This window comes from Schistocerca gregaria, chromosome 1, assembly GCF_023897955.1.
Source record: "Schistocerca gregaria isolate iqSchGreg1 chromosome 1, iqSchGreg1.2, whole genome shotgun sequence".
Taxonomy (NCBI): domain Eukaryota; kingdom Metazoa; phylum Arthropoda; class Insecta; order Orthoptera; family Acrididae; genus Schistocerca; species Schistocerca gregaria.
The window spans coordinates 792,947,234-792,968,268 of record NC_064920.1 but is presented as its reverse complement, the minus strand read 5'-3'; the positions used below and the strand labels follow the sequence as shown (position 1 = coordinate 792,968,268).

General features: G+C 42.1%; 1 protein-coding gene across 5 annotated transcripts in view; it reads right to left on the bottom strand.

The window, feature by feature from the left end:
* LOC126269773 (circadian locomoter output cycles protein kaput-like) overlaps positions 1–21,035 on the bottom strand; it is a 126,058-nt gene that overhangs the window by 38,523 nt on the left and 66,500 nt on the right. For 2 of the 5 annotated variants that reach the window (XM_049974017.1, XM_049974019.1), the window contains exons 12-13: positions 20,113–20,267; positions 12,000–12,205 (exon numbers count right to left, since the gene is read on the bottom strand). In XM_049974017.1, coding sequence (XP_049829974.1) covers positions 12,000–12,205; positions 20,113–20,267 — 361 coding nt within the window. Of the gene's footprint in view, positions 1–11,999; positions 12,209–20,112; positions 20,268–21,035 lie in introns of all 5 variants that reach the window. The other 3 variants (XM_049974018.1, XM_049974016.1, XM_049974020.1) reach the window with 2 other exon arrangements.

Here is a 21,035-nt window from a genome sequence, read left to right as displayed (position 1 = left end):
ACCTTGGAGTCATAATAAATAATAAGAACAAATGGAAATATCATCTCAGACACATTGTTATCTGATTTGATTAAGCTTGCTGTGATATTATGAGGTACAACGGAGTATAGTAGGTGTGTGTGAGTGTGTGTGTGTGTGTGTGTGTGTGTGTGTGTGTGTGTGTGTGTGTGTGTGAGGTTTACGGGCGCTAAACAGCGTGGTCATCAGTGCCCAAACGCATAAAAACAGGAAAACATGCAGTGAAGGGACTAAGACGAACAGCGAACACGGAGAACAGCTAAAAGACACAGTCCTGATGCAGTTCCAAATCCTCACATACAGAGGCAAAACAAGAGAAGGAACGCACTAAAAAAGGAAAGGAAACACAGGTAAAAGAGAACAGAAACCAAAGGGAAACAAGGAGGTAATCGTGACTGGCAGACCTCTTACCTAAAACCTGGGTGAGCCAGTCACCCAGCAGCACAGTAAAACCCTCTCCCTAAAATCCGAGACAACAAATTGGACAGGACACAAAACCTTAAGACCTTAACCACAGTCATTGCGTCATCTTGCAAAATAGAGGGCAAATCCGGTGGCAAAGAAACCACCGCCCTCTTGTCAGAGAATAAAAGACAGTTAAGTAAAATGTGGCGGACAGTAATCTGGACGCCACAAGCACTGCAGATTGGGGGGTCATCCCACCGGAGTAAAAACCCACGCGTTAAGAGACTGTGCCCGATGCGGAGGCGAGTGAGGAGAACCTCATCCCGCCTGCATGACTGGTAGGACGTACGCCATGGCCGCGTGGTGGCCTTGACCAGACGCAGCTTATTTTCACCGACTGCCAGCCACTCCTCTTCCCACTGATGCATAACATGATTATCAGCTTGGTACAAGTGTTGCACGGTCTGAAGGGCACTCAGGGATTCAGAACAGATGAGGAACTTAAGACTGGGAACACATCTCATCTGCTCCAATGCCCGCAAGATCGCAAACAATTCGGCATCAAAGATGGTAAACGCCGCAGGAAGCCATAACTTGACGACTCGATCAGGAAAAACAACAGCACAACCCACAGAGTCCCTCTGTTTAGAGCCATCCGTAAATACTGGTACACGGTCGGGATGCTGGCGTAAAATATCGAAAAATAAGGACGTAAAAACAAACGCAGGAGTGCAGCTCCTCCGGTACTACGACAACTCTAAAAGGACGCTGGGCCTCTGGAGCAACCAGGAAGGCAGGCGGGTAAAACCTTGTCGTTGGGGGGCCACACGTTCCACACCAAGGGACTCAAGCAAATGCTTGGCATGAATCCCAAATGGTCTCGTTGCCCTGGGATGACTGGAAAAGAGACGTTCCATAGGCGGTCGGGCAACGGTAGGGTACGCAGGGGAGGTAGGACAGGCAAGGAATTGACACACCCATCGCACCATGAGGAGTTTCCGCCGGATGGCGAGCGGCGGTTCCCCTGCCTCAGCACACAGGCTGGGGATGGGACTGGTACGGAAGGCACCAGTGGCCAGCCTGATACCCTCATGGTGTACTGCGTCAAGAATCTTCAGATGCGAAGACCTTGCTGACCCATACATGGTGAAACCATAGTCAAGACGTGATCGGACGAAAGCCCTATAAAACTGCAGCAGACACGCCCGATCTGCTCCCCAGGACCGATGGCTCAGACACTTCAAAATATTCAGTGCCTTCAGGGCCCGCACCTTGAGGTCTTTAAGGTGAGGCAACCACGACAACTTGGAATCATAAGTGAGGCCCAGAAACCTCACAGTGTCTCTAAAAGGAAGAATGGTGTCCCTCAGATGCAATTCAGGGGAGGGAAAAAGACGTCGAGAACGATTAAAATAAACACACACACACACATTTGTCTGCAAAAAAGGTAAAACCCGTCTTCGCAGTCCATGCCTCTAAGCACTTTATCGTAAGCTGTAATTGCCGACTAGCAGTGACAAGACTGAAGGAAGAACAGAAAACAACAAAATCGTCCACAAACAAGGAGCATTGGCCAGGACTCCGGATACTGGACGTGATACTGTTAATGGCGACGGCAAAGAGGGTGACACTTAAAACGCTTCCCTGAGGAACACCATTCTCCTGCACGTACAAGTCAGATAGCACATTACCAACCCGATATCGAAAGAGGTGATGGGAAAGAAAGGACCGAATGACGATGGGGAGACGGCCACAAAAGCCCCACTCATGGAGTTGATTGAGGCTAAGGCGGCACCAAGTAGTGTCATACGTCTTATTAATGTCAAAGAATACACCTAGACAATGCTGGTTACGTAGGAAGGCCTGCTGGATGGCGGCCTCAAGCAGGGTCAAGTTGCCTATAGTGGAACGACATCTCCGAAAGCCACACTGAGAGGGGCTAAGGAGCGACGGTTGACCATTCGTTCCAATGTCTTTCCGGCACAGCTAATCAAAGCAATACTTCAATAACTACTGGGATGCGTTCGGTCCTTCCCCGGTTTGAGGAGGGGAATCAAAATCACCTCCCTCCACGAGTCAGGGTACGTGTAGGATAACCATTTCATATTAAAACAATTCAGGAGAACTTCCTTGGATGGCAGCAACAAGTGCTGCAGCATCTGTACTGGATTTGATCATGACCAGGCACAGTATCATGAGCCACAGACAGTGCCGAATCCAGTTCCCTCATTGTGAAGGGGCAGTTGTAGGGTTCAGAGACCGGAAGTCCAAGTGACCCCTCTCGATGGCAGTGCGGTAGCAGCAGAAATCTGGATCACAGTTAATAGTGGCGGTAGATTCTGCAAAATGCATGGCCAGTGTCTGGGCAATGTCTCTCGGCGCCGTGAGGAGACATCCCGATGCAGCAATGTCGTGACAGGTAGTTGGCTGAGTTTCCCGGAAATCCTCCTGATGGCTTCCCATACTTTCATAGAACTAGTGGAGCGGGAGATGGAGTTCAAGAACGATTGCCATGACCGTCGTTTGCTCTCTTTAATCACTCGCCGCGCTTTGGCCCTTGTCACCAGAAAGGCCACAAGATTGTCAGCTGAGGGATGGCACTTGAAGCGGCGCAGAGCTGCACGGCAGGCTCGGATGGCTGAGCGGCACTCAGTGGTCCACCAAGGGACAGGACGCCTCTTGGGATGACTGGATGACCGTGGGATTGACAATTTAGCAGCAAGGGAGATCACGGCTGTAACATGGTCTACCCATTCGTGGACGCCGGCACGGTGTTCCAAAACAGCCAGTCGGCTGAAAAGTGTCCAGTCAGCTCTGCAGAAGTGCTACTGGGGCGGCACTGGTAATGCCAAAGCCTCATCCAGGAGACGAATCCAAAGGGGGAAGTGGTCACTAGAATGAAGGTCAGCAGCAACCTCTCACAGAGCAGAATCCGCGAGTGTTGGAGACCAAAAGAAAGGTCAACAGCCAATGACGACCCGGAAGCAGTACAGAAATGAGTGGGAGCACCAGAGTTGAGGATGCACAGCTCTTCAGACATCATGAGGCTTTCCAGAATGCGACCCCTGGGGCAAGTAGTCAGAGAGCCCCGTAAGACATTATGAGCACTGAAGTCCCCCAGAAGAAGAAATGGGCAGGGGAGTAGTCTAATAAGGTCTGTGAGAGCCTCAGCATCCTGAGGTGGTAAGTAAACGGAACAGACTGTGAGCCTCCGACCCACAAGAAGGTCAACTGCAACTGCTTGCAAGTCCGTAACGAGAGGGAGCTCAGATGAGGGGTGCATGTCACGGACAAAAGCCGCAACACCACCCTTTGCCCTTTCCCCCGTCAGATCATCTTTTCGATATATGGTATAGCCCCGTAAAGAAGGAGCATCAGTGGCCTGAAAATGTGTCTCTTGGAGACATAAGCACAAAGGGCACTTTTGTACAAGGAGTTGTAATTCGGCCACATGCGTCCTGAACCCATTCAGGTTCCACTGTAATATGGGAGCAGGTGAACAGGGTGGCTGAATTTTCACCCTACCTCTGTGCTTTGGAGGAGAGCCCGTACTGGGCGGAGATTTATTCCTGGGGCGAGAAGATCGCCCCCGGTCGACATCAATGTCCATCAGCTCCGATGACGACCCACGGGAGATGTCAGACAGTACGATGGCCTTGTCATCGGACAGACCCTGACTAGTCTCCTCAGGTGGCAAAACCTTCGCCTTCGGCGTCTTTGTCTTGGGGGGCTTAGAATGCAGAGCCTTGTCAACAGGTGGAGCTTTACTCGCCTGGGAAGAAGGCGCCATATGGGGAGAGGCAGGAAGTACCCCAATGTCAGCAACCACGGCCTTGTCCGACGTTGTGGGGAGAGTCGCAGGTTTCAAAACAACCGCAGCAGCACAAGTGCACTGGCAAACGCAGGTATTAGTGCTAACACTAGCAACCTCCGTTTGCATATTTGTACCAGTTTTTTCAGAGGGGAAGCGAAAGATGTCGTAAACACAGGAGGTTGTATGGCCTTAAAAGAGCTTCTTGGCCTCACCATAGGGGATGTGCTTAGATGTTTTAATCTCCTGTATCTTCCGTTCTCCTAGATAGATTGGGCAGATCCGGCTCCAGACAGGGTGACTCCCAGAGCAATTCAAGCACTTCACAGGTGATGAACAAGCGGCTCCTTCATGGGCAGGCTGACCACATTTACCACAAGTGGCTATCCCATTGCACCCCAACGTAGTATGCCCAAAGTGCTGACATTTAAAACAGCGCATTGGGTTGGGGAAATATGGCCATACTGGCAAACGTAAGAACCCTGCTTTAACATGCTCTGGGAGTCTCGGGCAACTGATCGTGAGAATACATAAGTCGGATTTGACTAGGTCTCCATCGACTCGTTTCATAATATGCTGTACGTCAACAATACCTTCTTCAGCCCACTCAGATTTTAACTCGTCTGTGGGAATCCCTACATGTCACAACACCCTTACTATAGTTCAACGTGGAGTGGAGCTCGGTCTCGATAGCATTTTCTCCGAGACAGGTTGCTTTCCGAAGAGAAGCGACTTGACGGGAACTAGAAGTCTCAACTAACAGAGTACCACTGCGCAGTCGCTTAACAGATTTCAGTGTACCTGCAATTCCCTCAAGACCCTTGTGGATGTAAAACGGAGAAACCCTCTCAAAGCTACCCTCCTTCCGTTGAATAATCAAAAACACATTCTGATTATCAGCATGTGTTCTGTTACGATAGTCTGATAAATCTCGAGCAACACCAGGTGCTGAGGACTCGCAGCATGAAGTCGCTTTTTCGATGGGGTGTGTTTGCCTACCAGTGGCTCACCCAAGCCAGTGGTAGGGGGAAATGTAGAGGTCAAAGGGTCAATCGCGGTCCCATGAGCAGCTAGGGAACTAAAGGTCTGCTCAGACAGAGTCCCGCGTTCCTGAGTAAGCCTTATACAGCTGGGGTGCGGCAGGTGCCCCAGAGGTTGCCCGCTTGCGACTGTTCCACCCCAACAGCCATGCATCTTATAGGTGCGGAGCACACCGTAAGATTGAGGGGTTTATATAGAGGTTGGCCTTCCTTGCAATTCAGGCGGTCAAGCCAAGATTATCGTTCCCCGCAGCACACAACATTCCACCACCGCGCCATACGGTGGTCGCTGAAGCATGTCCAGGGGTTACGGTGACAGGAGACTGGCGGCGCTGACCAGTCCCCAGCTCAGGACCCCGGGGTTGCCAAGCCTGTATTCAGCAAATGAATGTTGAGCCCCTGGGGGGCGAGTATAGTAGGTTTCCAATTGATAAACAGTTGTGACTCTACAATGAAGCCTAATAAGGACTCATTTGATTGTGGACACACATGATATGGATTAGCACCAGACAGCACACTCCAGAAACTTGATACTATGCAGTATGAAGCCTTGCACACAATTACAAAGGATATTACATTGACCAGGGCCAATGCATTGCTGATTGAAGTAAACACGCCACTTTCAAGACAATGAAGAACATTTTTGTATGTAGCAATCAAGATTGCTGTCTGCTGCATTTGTGTTGCATGTTTGTTTTCATCATGATAGTCAAAATGTTTGTGTGTCAATTGTCTGATGTGCTGTGTTTAGTTTATTGTCGACAGTCAAAAAAGTTATAAGTGTTTGAGTGCTCGGTCAATGTTTATTTCCAAAAAGTTGGAATAAGTATTTGCATTAAATTTTGCTTGACAAATGGAATAAAGTGCAGCACCACATTCAAAGTGTTGACTGTGGCTTCTGACGAATGTACTACGGGTAAGACAAAAGTTTACTAGTGGTATAAATGTTCCAAAGATGACTGAGAAGATGTTGAAGATGACAACCTCCCTGGACACTCTAGCACATCAGTTACTGACGATGACGTAGAAGCAGTGAGAAAATGGTTCTGGAAAATCCACAAATCACCAAAACATTTGTATATTTCCATTATTAGTGGTCTTCTGAACTATTTGTTGCAAGTTGCTATAAGAGAAAGTATTTCGTATTATTTTGCAAGATGTCTTGTTACTCTCACCACTTACAAAGCTGTAATTATCCCAATCGACTGTTAAGTGATACCAGATTCAGTGTGGACATTGTGAAAGAGAGTATTTCTATTTGCTGACATTAGATCTAATATGAATTATGATAAAAAAGTAATGGGAATTTTTGTTTTTCTTAAAGAACCTTTACTTATTGATCAACACCAATGATGTTTCCTTCCAAGCAATTCTCCACTTTTTCCAATCTTGGAAGACCTTCTGGAACTCACTTTTCATTATTCTGTACATCTCCTTCAGCAAATCTATTTTTGCCTCATCAATGATGGCAAAATATGTCCTTTCATTGTTCTCTTCAGCCTCAGGAATAGAAAGAAGTTGTAAGGGCCCTTGTCCGGTGAACGCAACACAAAGGTTTTGCTTTTTCGCAAAAAGTCATGAAGAAGCATTAAAGTGTGAGCAGGAGCAATATCGTGTGCAATTTCCACAACTGGTTTGGTACAATTTTGCTTCATGCAAATGGTGCAAATGGTGTAGTATTCCTTATTGACCATACAACGATAAGGCCTGGACCAACATAGAGGTTGCATGCTGGCCTATCCTCTGGCTGACACCAAGCAATTTTTTTTTGCATTTTTTTGGCAAGAAACAAGTGGCAGCAAAGTTCGTTCCATACTTGTTTCATTTCGATCAAAAACGACTTTGCATAGACTTTGCTCAGAAATTTATGAATGAAGCTGACAATCATCCATAACTTACTTATAAATTAATATCAGATGACAACACATGAATATACAGGTATGGCTGTGAAATAAATATGAAAATACTTAATTCCTTTGAAAATTAATAACTTCTAAAGACCTTAAGTCACCTTAAAGAACACAGTACATACAGATAGCGCACAAACAGCACCATTACAAAATGGCTTCAGAATTTCTATTAACATAGGACAAAATGAGTTATGAGAGACAATTTTCATTCTAAGAGTTAAAAAATGTATTCTAATGCTAAGTAAATTGCAATACGATTTGTGCAGTGGTAATATTAGAAAGTAGATCACAATATGTGATTGAAAGTACCTGGACACCTGGCTGAAAATGACTTAAAAGTTCATGGCGCTCTCCACTGGTAATGCTGGAATTCAATGTAGTGTTGGCCCACCCTTAGCCTTGATGACAGCTTCCCCTTTTGCAGGCATATGTTCAATCAGGTGGTGGAAGGTTTCTCAGGGAATGGCAGTCCATTCATCACAGAGTGCTGCACCAAGGAGAGGTATTGATGTCAGTCGGTGAGGCCAGGCAAGAGGGTGTTTGTCCAAAACATCCCAAAGGTGTTCTATAGAACTCTGTGCAGGCCAGTCCATCACATGGATGTTATTGTCATGTAAGCCACAGGCCGTGCATTATGAACAGGTGCTTACATGGTTGAAAGATTCAATCGCCACCCCCAAATTGCTCTTCAACAGTGGGAAGCAAGAAGGTGCTTAAACCATCAATGTAGGCTTGTGCTGTGATAGTGCCACACAAAACGCCGAGGGACGAGGGGTGAAAGCCCCCTCCATGATAAACACGACCGCACCGTAAAATCATCACCTCTGAATTTTACTGTTGGCTTTACTCATGCTGGCAGATGATGTTCACCAGGCATTCAGCATACACCCTGCCATCAGATCATAACACTGTGTACTGTGATTTGTCTCTCCACACAATGTTTTTTGACTGTTCAATTGTCCAATGTTTATGCTCCTTGCACCGAACAAGGCGTCATTTGGCATTTATCGGCGTGATAAGTTGCTTATGAGCACCCGCTCAACCATAAAATTCAAGTTTTCTCAACTCCCCCGTAACTGTCATAGTACTTGCAGTGAATCCTGATGCAGTTTGGAATTCCTGTGTGATGGTCTGGACAGATGTCTGACTATTACACATTACGACCCTCTTCAACTGTCGGCGGCCTCTGTCAGTCAAGAGACGAGTTCGGTCTGTACGCTTTTGTGCTGCACGTGTCCCTTCACGTTTCCACTTCACTATCACATCAGCAACAGTGGACCTAGGGATGTTTAGGAGTGTGGAAATCATGCGTACAGATGTATGATGTGACACCCAATCATTTGACCATGTTCGAAGTCTGAGTTCCGCGGAGGGCCTAATTCTGCTCTCTCACGATGTCTGATGGCTACTGGTGTCGCTGATATGGAGTACCTGGCAGCACATGCACCTAATATGAAAAACCTATGTTTTGGGAGGTGTCCGGGTACTTTTGATCACATAGTGTATTTGCAGAGGTTTGATTCTCATTAGATTTAAAACAGTCAATGGTAAAAAAAGCTAATCTGACCATTTCTCTGAATAAGATTTAGTTAACCCAAAACCAAGGGCTCTAGCAAGCAACTAATGCCACCACAAAAAGGCTGGTGAAATTCTTGCCCTATTTCATGTATAATACTTATGGTAGTGATAAGTTTAATGTAATTTTTATTCATTAAGTTTCATGTGCAACCAGTGAAGACATTATGCTACATTTTCTGATAAAAAGGCATGAAACTATCAATTTTTAAAAGCTCATGGAAATCAGCATGCAAGCACAATACATTTAATGTTTAGACAGGCAGCTTTAATAATAATACATACAGGATGTGGGTAGCAGCTACGTTGGCCTTGGTGACTTCACTTAGTGAGATCAGAGATGAATGTGTGTTTGCTTATGCGTGGCATGTCAGTCATGATTAAGTGCTTAAAGTTTTTCAGGTGACAAGTTAAGTGACTCATAGAATTTCTGCAGGAGTTTGTGAGCCAGGTAAGTCTTCAACAGTTGCCCTCATAGACTTCAACTTACAATGGAAAAGCAGTGTTAGATCTGGAAAAATCCTGTATAGTTTCAGGACTTCAACTGTAAACTGCAGCATCGTGTTTGGAGACTTGATGGCTTAGACTTGTGGACTTCGAAAAGTTGTCCACAACTAATTTTTTGAACTTCATATTAGAACAGTAACATGGTGAGTTGGGCTTCGTGCATTCTTGAACAAGCTCACAAGTCAATCAGACATTGCAATCACAGCATTACGCAAGAGCTCAATAAACATTCTAACTTCTGAGCAGCACCCAGCCTATGTTCAAGGGAGGTTTACTATCTTTGGCTCGGCAAAAAAAAAAAAAAAAAAAAAAAAAAAAAAAAAAAAAAAAAAAAAAAAAAAAAAACCACACACTTTCTTTGAGAATTTTTTTCTTAGGATGTTTTATAGATATCAATGTCAAATTTGGTCAAAATGTTTATTGACATTTCCTCTTTTTTTGACCAGGAATGTCGAAGAGCAAAGGCGGAAGTGCCGTTATAATGGAACAAAATTTCGATGTGGACCTCCACACGCAGTATGCCACAGGTCAGACGGCTCGTCTGAAATCAAAACTGAGTTGACGTTAGCGAAGTAGATAAGATTCTTTAGGAGTTGTACCTCGCTTAAGTTATTTGGGCCATAGGAAACAAAATGGCGGCCATTTGAAGAAAATAAGGTTTTTTCATCGATTTTTCAACTTCGTCAGCCAAGTAAAAATATTTATAATTGATGGATCGGAATAAAAGTGGTATAACTCCTAGACAATTTGTTAAGCTTCATCAGAAACAAAGAATCATACCAATCGGTTCAGTAAATTTGAAGTTAACATACTGCATGGTAAAAAAAATGTCATTTTGAGAAAAACTCTTTTGAAGTTTTGACTACATATAAATGCAACATTATGCAATGTACATTCAATCTTCTATTCCGAGCCCATAAACTAGTCCTTCCTCTTCATCATAGAGGGCGTTCTGCACAATCTGGGCCATCCTGCGCTGCTCCAGAGCCGCTTGTATGGCCGGTGGCAAGCGGTTTTTGGCCGCTTGAATTCGGTGGTCATCCAAATGCTTGGAAAACTGCATCGAATAGAGTCCCAGGGTGACGTCCATTGTTGTCATGGTCTTCAGACTTGCTGAATACCCTTCGATGAAGCTGCTCACTGCCAAGAAAGTCGCATCTCCACAGTCTTCGCACCAGAATGCAAATGCTTGGGGGCTAACTTCCAGACATACGTGTTCAAACTCTCATTTGAATTTTGTGTATTTCCTCCCAAGCACCAGTACAATAACTCGTCCTCCGAAAGAAACAAACTAGTGAATGGAAAATGTCGATTTCAGGCAGGTGCATTTTTTTGCTCAACAACAAACATTTCCGTTCCATATTCGGAAAAACTGTTTCAGGGGTGGATTCTAAACACTTTTATGGATCAAAAATCCAATTTAAACAAAAAAATCGATTTTTTGGACCAAAAGATAGTAAACCTCCCTTTCAGAATGTTTATTCATTTCACCGAGCACAATTCTGTCTGCAATTTAATCAAGTTGTTGGAAGTTACGACAACATTAATAGTGTAATGCAACAAGTGTCTGGCCATAGACACACAGGATGTCAATGAACTTCAAAAATCGGTAACACTATTACTTAAGCCCTTTGACACAAGAGACAGTGTGTAGGTGGAAATAATTCTCCATCTGACAGACATCTTTCATTTCTTTAATTTAGTTCTGGTTATAAACCTTTCCTTTAAGACATACTGGGAAGTTACTTCTGAATATAGCAATTATCCTTGGAGGTGGGTGAGGCACTAAAGTCAATGGCATAAAGATGTGAAAAGCAATGGGGAACTGGCACATTGAAAGTTCAGTTTGATACCCTACATTTAACAAGCATGGCAGAATCTAATAATCCATCCATCTTTAATGATCATGTGTGTAAGATCCCAAGGTCCAGCAGCAGGAGAAATGAGGCTCCTCTGGTTGTCACTCTTCAAAATTTTCACACAGAAAAAACAGGAAGACCAGAAAAAGAAGGGAAAGATAAATTTAATACTGGGAGCAAGTGCCATTGACAAAAAATAAATGTAGCTGAGTAAACTTATCAAAGAAATAGGAGAGCTCGCCTCAAGGCTGCAGCAGTCAGTTCCGTAGAACTAGCTGAACTGACAGTAAAACGAGTGAGATGGCTCAACAAGAAATAGAAGAAGCTACTGAAAGTCATAAGCCATGTCAAAGCAAAATTAACTCGACACTTAATTAGACACAATATTCTTTTGCAAAATGTGTCTGAAGTCACAAGTGGCCATGAGTGCTCACCAACATAAAGGCAAAAGAGTCTGAGCTGCATGGATAGTGAGTGATACGAAATGTCTGCTGTTTTCAGCTTTAACACGCAAATGTGGTACTCTACTAGTAACTATGCCACTGGTAGCATAGCTTATTGCTTCATGTGAACACCTAAACCTCTTCATTCACACTGTCAGTGAAAAGCAAGGCAGCATCCACTGGTGAAAATCATACATTAGAGTAAGTGTTACAGTTACAGCAATAACCATCTGCATGCAATATAAACATTATCTAATTTGCTGCAAAATGGAAACATGAACAGTTTTGTTTGTGTGTGTGTGTGTGTGTGTGTGTGTGTGTGTGTGTGTGTGTGAGAGAGAGAGAGAGAGAGAGAGAGAGAGAGAGAGAGAGAGAGAAATCAGGAGCTTGCAACCAATAATATATTGTATACAGCTTTTAATTAATAGTACCGTGCTAAGTTGTGAATTCCTTGATGATGTTGCCTGTGCAGAGGAGCTGGTTGCTGCAACACCCACAGCAGAATCACATGCAGATCCAGGACTAGGTGTAGCAGAACCTGGAGTAGTAGCTGCAGAAGGAACTGTGTTCGTAGTACATCCAGACTGATGCTGCTTCTGTGTCACTGGCGATTTTGTCTCTGCTCTAGATACTTTTCCTGCTTTTTGTAAGGCAGACACTTTGAAGCATTCAAGTTAACATAATAATTGAGTAGCCCGATGAGAGAGGAATCCATGCCACAAAAGTTAAAAATGGGAATAACTATTAATTTACATCTATAGATTGTTACCACCATTTATCTTTCTACCATTTAATAACTAGTTCCCTAGAATGAGACCAATATCAACATTACAAAACTCCCACTAGCGTGGAAAAGAAATTAATGAGATCAGTGCACTTTTTTTATGAGCAATGGCTAGTATTTTATCATACATTCCTCAGATATGAATCAGTTATTATTCAGAGTTCTGAGATGAGTCACAGAACAGTCAGTAAAATAATAGCATTTATTTTATACATAGTTTTTTTTTTAATTCTCTTCATACGATACCAGCAAACATGCTCACACAATCAAACAGCAGATGACTAAAATATTTTTAGCGTTATCTGTTCTTAATGAGACAACTACAGCCTACTGAATAATAAAATTCTTCCCCATTGCACAAACAACAATGTTTATGAACAGTACAGAAAACTGTCTGTACTTTACTTTTATTTTTGTGTGGCAGAGCTATCTCTTTCAAAGGACATCTCAATTACATTTCTTTGTGTCCAAACACTTCTAAAACTGATTAGTTCTCACAATGATTGACACAGATATTGCTTTTACTTTTCCAAATACATTAATGACATGGTTACAGAATTCCAAATCACATTTGTGAAGAAGAAAATAAAAGTTGACTGCAAAACACATTAATTTCAAGAACTTTCTTTCTGCATTAAAACAAGTACAGTTGCACTACAGACTGGATACAGAAATTCAAATACGACAGAAGAAGTGGAAAGTTATTAAGTAAATGAAAAAATTACAGTAACAGAATATGGACAAGTCCATAAACTTAAACACCAGTAACAATCCGCTGGAGAAACAAGTCCGCAGCTGTGAATACAAAGAAACATCACAAAATTCATATAATGAAAGAAAATTTGCCTTGCCCAAAAGAGAAATCCTCTGGTGTGAGATCTCAGGAAATTATAGTGAAGCTGAAGGTAAAAACATTAAAGACATGAGTAGAAATTTAAAAAATAAGGAGTGTGTAGAAAAACAATAACCTGCAAAAAGGTATGTAATAAAAGTTTGTCATTAAATATTCAAGATAAAGGTCACTATATGGTATGTTCATTTCAACTGGGGACTCTGAAATACTCAAAAACTACACATTGGACCAAAAAAAGTTGTAATTCCCATTTGTTTGTTTAGGAGAGGGACATCCAATAATGCCACACTCAACCCGCCATGCCACCCCGTGGTTGGGTGGTGGTGGGAGATTATGAAATCTTTAATGGGGACCACCGTTTTCTATTGCAGATTATGATTCTACAGCAAAATTTACATATGTTTTGTGTCTAAGAATTTTCTTCATTTCTTCACAGATGGAGCTGCAGTCAGAGGAACAGAAATGGGTATACAATCATAATTTATGACAAGCTACTCAATGGCCCTTGAATATCCAATGGCACATGGAACCCTGTCTCGATGCTGTTAGAGTAGGACAGGCCAGTATTTCATAACCTCTAATTGGAAAGACCATTCGCAAAGTTGTATTCTTCTGACATATCAAACAGAGACTACCCGACATGCCACTGTGGCGGTGTAGCTAACTACGACCTATACTACCACGCAGTACACTATGACTGGAGCTCACACATCATGCAGACATAGAACAGATAGCGGCTCTCAATGTTACAATACCTGCACAGTGTTTATCACCTGCATACCTACCAGAAGAAAAAACTGAAATAATCCTTATTTGTGGAGGAGAAATGGTGAGGCTGCTGTTGCCTTGTATGCCAAGAGGTTTCCCGAGAAAGTTCGCTCTCTTTCGTTCTTTTATAAGATTGAGAATGCCTTTACGGCTGATGGGAGCATACAGACCGGCAAAAGGAAAAAAAGCAAATGTGTTACAGGGGAAGCTAATGAAATAGCTATACTAGCGACAGTGCACCACAATCCACAGACCATGATACCAGTATGTCTGCAGGGAGTATTGTCATTATACTGCATTGTCATAAGTATCATCCATACCACGTGTCACTGCATCAAGAACTTCATCTCACCGATTTCCATGACCACATAGTGTTTCGTGAATGGGACATCAACAAATGCAAACGACCCTCTCATTCTTTGCTGAGGTACTATTTTCCAATGAGTCTACATTCACAAACCATAGTAGTGTTAATCAGCATAACATGTATTACTAGAGCATAGACAATCTCCGATGGTTATGGCAAGTTGACCATCAACATCCCTGGTCAGTTAACATATGGTGTGGCATCATGGGGAACAAACTCATATTTTATCAATGGCATATTGAATGGGAATAAATATCTAATGTTTCAGGAACGAGAACTATCAGTATTAGTGCAAGATGTTGCCCTGTACTTTCGACAAAATATATCGTTTCTGCATGATGGTTGTCCAGAGCATTACACAACTGAAGAATATAGGTATCAGGCCATGTTTACACTCGTCAGTGGATTGGCAGAGATGGCCCTATTAATTTACCCACTAGATTACCAGATTTGACATCACTGAAATTCTTTCTGTGGGGGTATTTAAAATATAAGATGTACCAGAAAACGCCAATAGGCCATGAAGGCATGGTTGACTGCATCAGAAACACCTGTGCTGACGTTTCTGGAGATATGCTTCTGTACTGAGTATGGTCATTTGAAAAATGGATCACTAAGTGTACTGAAGTTGGCCGTACTATGTTTGAATGCTAAACTCTAAATGGAAAAGTAGAGTAGCATTTACCTCAAGCCATGTTCACAGTGGTGCAACGCGTGGTCCCCTGTTCGATATGTCAGAGAAATACAACATTGCAAATGGGGTTTCCAATTAGAAGTTGTGAAATAATGGCTTGTCCTACTATTGCAGCATGGACGTGTGCTCCTATGTGCCACTAGATATTCAAGGACCATTGAGCAGCATGTCAAATTATGATCGTGTACCCATTTGTAATCCTTCAATTGCAGAGTCATTTGTGGCAAAAAGAAGAAAATGATTCAGACAAAATGTATGTAGATATTGCCATAGCATCATAATCTGCAATAAAAATGGGGTTTCCATTGAATACTTCGAAGTTGTCTCCACCACCTGTGCAAGTGGTGGAGTGGGATCAAGTGTAGTATAATTGGAATTATAACTTTTTTTATTCAGTGTATAGTTTTCAAGATATTTCACTGTCTAAAATGAACACACTGTATACAAGTGAAAGAAATGAACTCTTGCACAGATGGTCAATTAAATTTTCGTTTGCAGCTGCAGAAAGCTTTTTTCTTCTCTTAACATTTCAGTCATGTATCTTTCAGCTACGTGCATCATGAGCTGACAGATTTCATTAACATGGAGAAGAATAAAATAAATTAATTGGTAGAATACCACAGCAGAAAAAAGATGAAAGTTTAGAAATATGGATTCACAAGTAATTTGAAAAAATAAATAAATAAATAAAATAAAATAACTGAAGGATACAGACAAGGTGGATTACATTCATGGGAACAGCAAGAAACTAAATTATGTTACAGTGGAAAGCTATTTTACCCAATCATAAAAAGTGAATCTTCAAACAGCAAATTTGGATGGGAGAGCTCAAATGCTCTCAGAAGGAAGGACATGGATGATGTATTTATGGATTTATGTAAATAGCAAATGAGGCAATGAAGAAGACAAAATAACACAATGGCCAGGGAGTTGTGGTTTGGGGGACTGCAGAAGGGTGAGGGGCAGCAATGAAACACGCTATAAAGTCAAAAGGATAACAATAGCAAAGTTGCGTTCAAAAAATAAACATTAATGATCTTGTATTTCATCAAACATATTCTTGTACTTCATTTCTACTACTCTGCAGTATGAACTGCACCACTTTCATTTTGACATTACTTTTAATTCCTACTGTGTATATTATATGGCTTATTTGACTTAATTCTGAATTACGTTTCTTCGCCTGTTTTCTTTAACAATTTTCAGAACCTGTTTATGCACTTCATATACAAATAAAGCTGTACCATTGCTTCCTTAATGGAGAGCTTTATGATATATTGCTAGTACATAGCTCTGTCACACTGTATACCAAATGTAAAAACACTAGCAGGCATAAAATGGATACTTTTGTCATATATTACTATAATTTTTTGAAAAAAGCCCAATGCAACATCCCAAATTGTCAAACAGCCCATACAAGATGTAACAGAAAACCATCCCACTTTAAAAAGAAATCACTGCAAGGGCTTTGGAGGATGTTGAACAGTGATAAGAGGTCTCATTGGTTATTTCACTGCTACATCACAGTAGTATAAGTGGAACTACAGGGTAATAGTGAGGTTACAGTATAATATTTGCATTGTAAATTACTGTCTTTTAAATGTATAGTATTAGACTAAAAGCAGTTTGTAGAACTACGGATATTATATTGATGCTTATGTAAGCTGCTCATGTTTTCTTGGGTTTCTCCCATATTATCATTCTATTAACATGTTAGCAATGACAGTTTCACATTTGAGGTACATCTTTCCTTCTCCTATAAGTATTCTCACGACATGGATTTTCTATGCTTGTTCATTTGGTGTAGTGATCTGCCTCTCCTCTCTCTCTCCAGCCATTCCAGTTTTTATCACTATGCTTTAGACCAAAGAAATTACATCTTCTATTACAGATTCATTAAATATAATTAAAGGATCAAAATGCATATTATTCTTCCACACAATGTCTCAATCGATATAAAATTAGCAATGCTTCCACATAATGTCTCAATCTATATAAAATTAGCTGTTTCTTTAATTCCCTTCTACAAGAAATAACAGTGACATGTGCACCAAAAGTTGTGTATGAACTATTCTACTGAGTCATCGTAGTGCTGCTGTCCTTTGGACATACATTTGATTGAGCCAAATTATTGAAGTGCTCTGGGAAAAATTTGTAAAGTTCAAAGAACATAGCAGTACTCTCCAATGAAGGTATTTCAATTTAATTTCTTAATTTCTTAATGGAGTAGCTGGAGGTCTTCCAAAGTTTTCCAAATGCAAAAAATTTCAGATTGGGTTCAAGAACAGACATGTTTCTCTTTCAGTCACAACACAAGCAAAATTCTTCTTATTGTCTATTCCCAATAAATCTGTTTTGGCAGTTTGCTAAAAGATGATGAACTTATACACTCCTGGAAATTGAAATAAGAACACCGTGAATTCATTGTCCCAGGAAGGGGAAACTTTATTGACACATTCCTGGGGTCAGATACATCACATGATCACACTGACAGAACCACAGGCACATAGACACAGGCAACAGATCATGCACAATGTCGGCACTAGTACAGTGTATATCCACCTTTCGCAGCAATACAGGCTGCTATTCTCCCATGGAGACGATCGTAGAGATGCTGGATGTAGTCCTGTGGAACGGCTTGCCATGCCATTTCCACCTGTCGCCTCAGTTGGACCAGCGTTCGTGCTGGACGTGCATACCGCGTGAGACGACGCTTCATCCAGTCCCAAACATGCTCAATGGGGGACAGATCCGGAGATCTTGCTGGCCAGGGTGTTGGCCCTGTGTGCCTCGGTTGTATGCAGTGCTGATTGTGGCGCTCACCTGCACGGCGCCAAACACGCATACGACCATCATTGGCACCAAGGCAGAAGCGACTCTCATCGCTGAAGACGACACGTCTCCATTCGTCCCTCCATTCACGCCTGTCGCGACACCACTGGAGCCGGGCTGCACGATGTTGGGGCGAGAGGGGACGACGGCCTAACGGTGTGCGGGACTGTAGCCCAGCTTCGTGGAGACGCTTGCGAATGGTCCTCGCCGATACCCCAGGAGCAACAGTGTCCCTAATTTGCTGGGAAGTGGCGGTGCATTCCCCTACGGCACTGCGTAGGATCCTACGGTCTTGGCGTGCATCCGTGCGTCGCTGCGGTCCGGTCCCAGGTCGACGGGCACGTGCACCTTCCGCCGACCACTGGCGACAACATCGATGTACTGTGGAGACCTCACGCCCCACGTGTTGAGCAATTCGGCGGTACGTCCACCCGGCCTTCCACATGCCCACTATACGCCCTCGCTGAAAGTCGGTCAACTGCACATACGGTTCACGTCCACGCTGTCACGGCATGCTACCAGTGTTAAAGACTGCGATGGAGCTCCGTATGCCACGGCAAACTGGCTGACACTGATGGCAGCGGTGCACAAATGCTGCGCAGCTAGCGCCATTCGACGGCCAACACCGCGGTTCCTGGTGTGTCCGCTGTGCCGTGCGTGTGATCATTGCTTGTACAGACCTCTCGCAGTGTCCGGAGCAAGTATGGTGGGTCTGACACACCGGTGTCAATGTGTTCTTTTTTCCATTTCCAGGAGTGTATGTACACAAGTCTTCTAGCTGAGATTCTGATAATGGCAAACACTTCATTAATTACTCCAAATGCTGAAGAAATTTCTGAAATAGTCAAGTGCAGTTCATAATTTATAAAGTTTTGAGTGGCATTAATGCTTCCTCATATATAATTCGTCTTTAATTCCCTTCTAGAAGAAATAACAGTGACATATGCACCAAAAGTTGTGTATGAACTATTCAACTGAGTCATCATAGTGCTGCTGTCCTTTGGACATACATCTGATTGAGCCAAATTATTGAAGTGCTCTGGGAAAAATTTGTAAATTTCAAAGAACATTGCAGTACTCTGCAATTAAAGTATTTCAATTTAACTTCTTAATCACACAACAGGATACTATTTGCCTTCATAAGCAGTTTGTAAATGAGTGTACATCCTGTTCACTCAGTGGGGTACCACACAATCTTGGGCATGGCAACTAATTCATTCGCCATAACCATTATCTTCTCAAAGTTACTTGCCTATCTGTCACTAAATAAGACATTAGGTGACAATTCTATTTTATATTCATCATCATCATCATCATCATCATCATCCTTTCAGTGACTAGGCCATGGCCTGTTCTGAATCCTTAAACAGAATCATTCCCATCTTTCTTGAGAAATTCCAATACCTCTTTTCCCGTTTGGCTTACAGTTCATTATCTCTGGGCAATTCCATGACCTGGCATTCTAACAAGATGTCATCTCCAATTTTCACAATATATTTAATTTTTTTATTCGTGTTCAAAATATTTAATTCTGTTCTAATGTCTTCATTTATAATAATGTCTCTTCTTGTGCAACCCTTCATCTTTTTTAGGAATCTCATATCTGCTGTTTTCATTTATTTATTTATTTTGTGGTCATTCAGCTTTTGCTTTCATCGAATAACACAGGAACCACCACCAACGCTTTATGGATTTTTGTGATGGTCTTTTTTTTTTTTTTTTTTTTTACTCAATGATCTGCTAATGGTACCACAGACAGCTTGGAATTTGTGTAATCAAAACTTACACAATAGCCTATAAGAGATTTGAGACACTTGTTCTACAACTGAATTATCCAAAGCAATTTTTGATTTTACTAGATTTTTTCCAGAATGTCATTATTTTTGTTTTATTACTACAAATTTTAAAGTTGTATTTATTGCATATTCTGTTCAGCTGCTATACTGATCTTTGGAGGTGATCTTTCTTTTGCATAATAATATCATCTTGACATTTCATCCATTACAGTTTTATCTTTTTGGAGGGACCATGAGGTCAAAAGAATAAGGTAAAGCAGTTGTGACTAAAAGGAATACAAAGAGTATTGTTGTCACAACTAAACCCTTTGTGACAAGGAAAAATAATTATGGAAGTTTGTAAGTTTATTTCAAAGACCAGTGCGCTGCTGATCACAGCCAGAAAGGATCAACACACCAGAATGCACTTCTTGTCATAAAAATATTAAATGACTGCCAAAATGCACATACCTGAGGACCGAGACGTCCAGGCACTAGAAGAGATGCTACCTTGTGATGTAGTACCCACTTGTTTATCAGAAGACTCCCATGCACCCATCTCACTGTCTTGGCTTCGTTCACCTTCTTCAGGGTCCTTTCTCATTTGCTTCATTACATCCATGTAACTATAACATTAAACTTGTTAAAATTAATGCTGGACCAATTTTTCTGAATGAGGAAACATGTTAACTCATAAATAAGTCAATACCTGTGAGGTGCAATTTTTGATTTTGTTACATTATGATTTCCTATTTGTGCCTGTCATCATCATGCAAATTTCTTTCTCCTAAAAAATAAATTACCTTAAATGTAATGAAATTGAAACTGTAAACAAAAACACACACTGTCAAATATAGACTGCTGCACAATTTTACGGCCAATTATTCCTCATTAGCCTTCAGTACCGAAGCACACAACAGGTAAATTTTGATTTGTACATTATATGTCAAATATTTACTTCAATATGTAATTGAATTACTAATCTGACAGATTAGTAACTAGAAAGATTCCAAGACTTACCAAGCGGGAAAGCGCCGGCAGACAGGCACATGAACAAAACACACAAACACACACACAGAATTACGAGCTTTCGCAACTGGCAGTTGCTTCGTCAGGAAAGAGGGAAGGAGAGGGAAAAATGAAAGGATGTGGGTTTTAAGGGAGAGGGTAAGGAGTCATTCCAATCCCGGGAGCGGAAAGACTTCCCTTAGGGGAAAAAAGGACAGGTGTACACTTGCGCGCACACACACACACATATCCATCCGCACATACACAGAAACATATGGTGCATTTATTTTTGTAGCTGAGACAAAAACAGTGAATGGCAAGAAGTTTTTAAAGTGTCTGTCGGGCCTGATGGTCTAGTGGTAAAGAGTGTGCCTGGAAACCAAGAA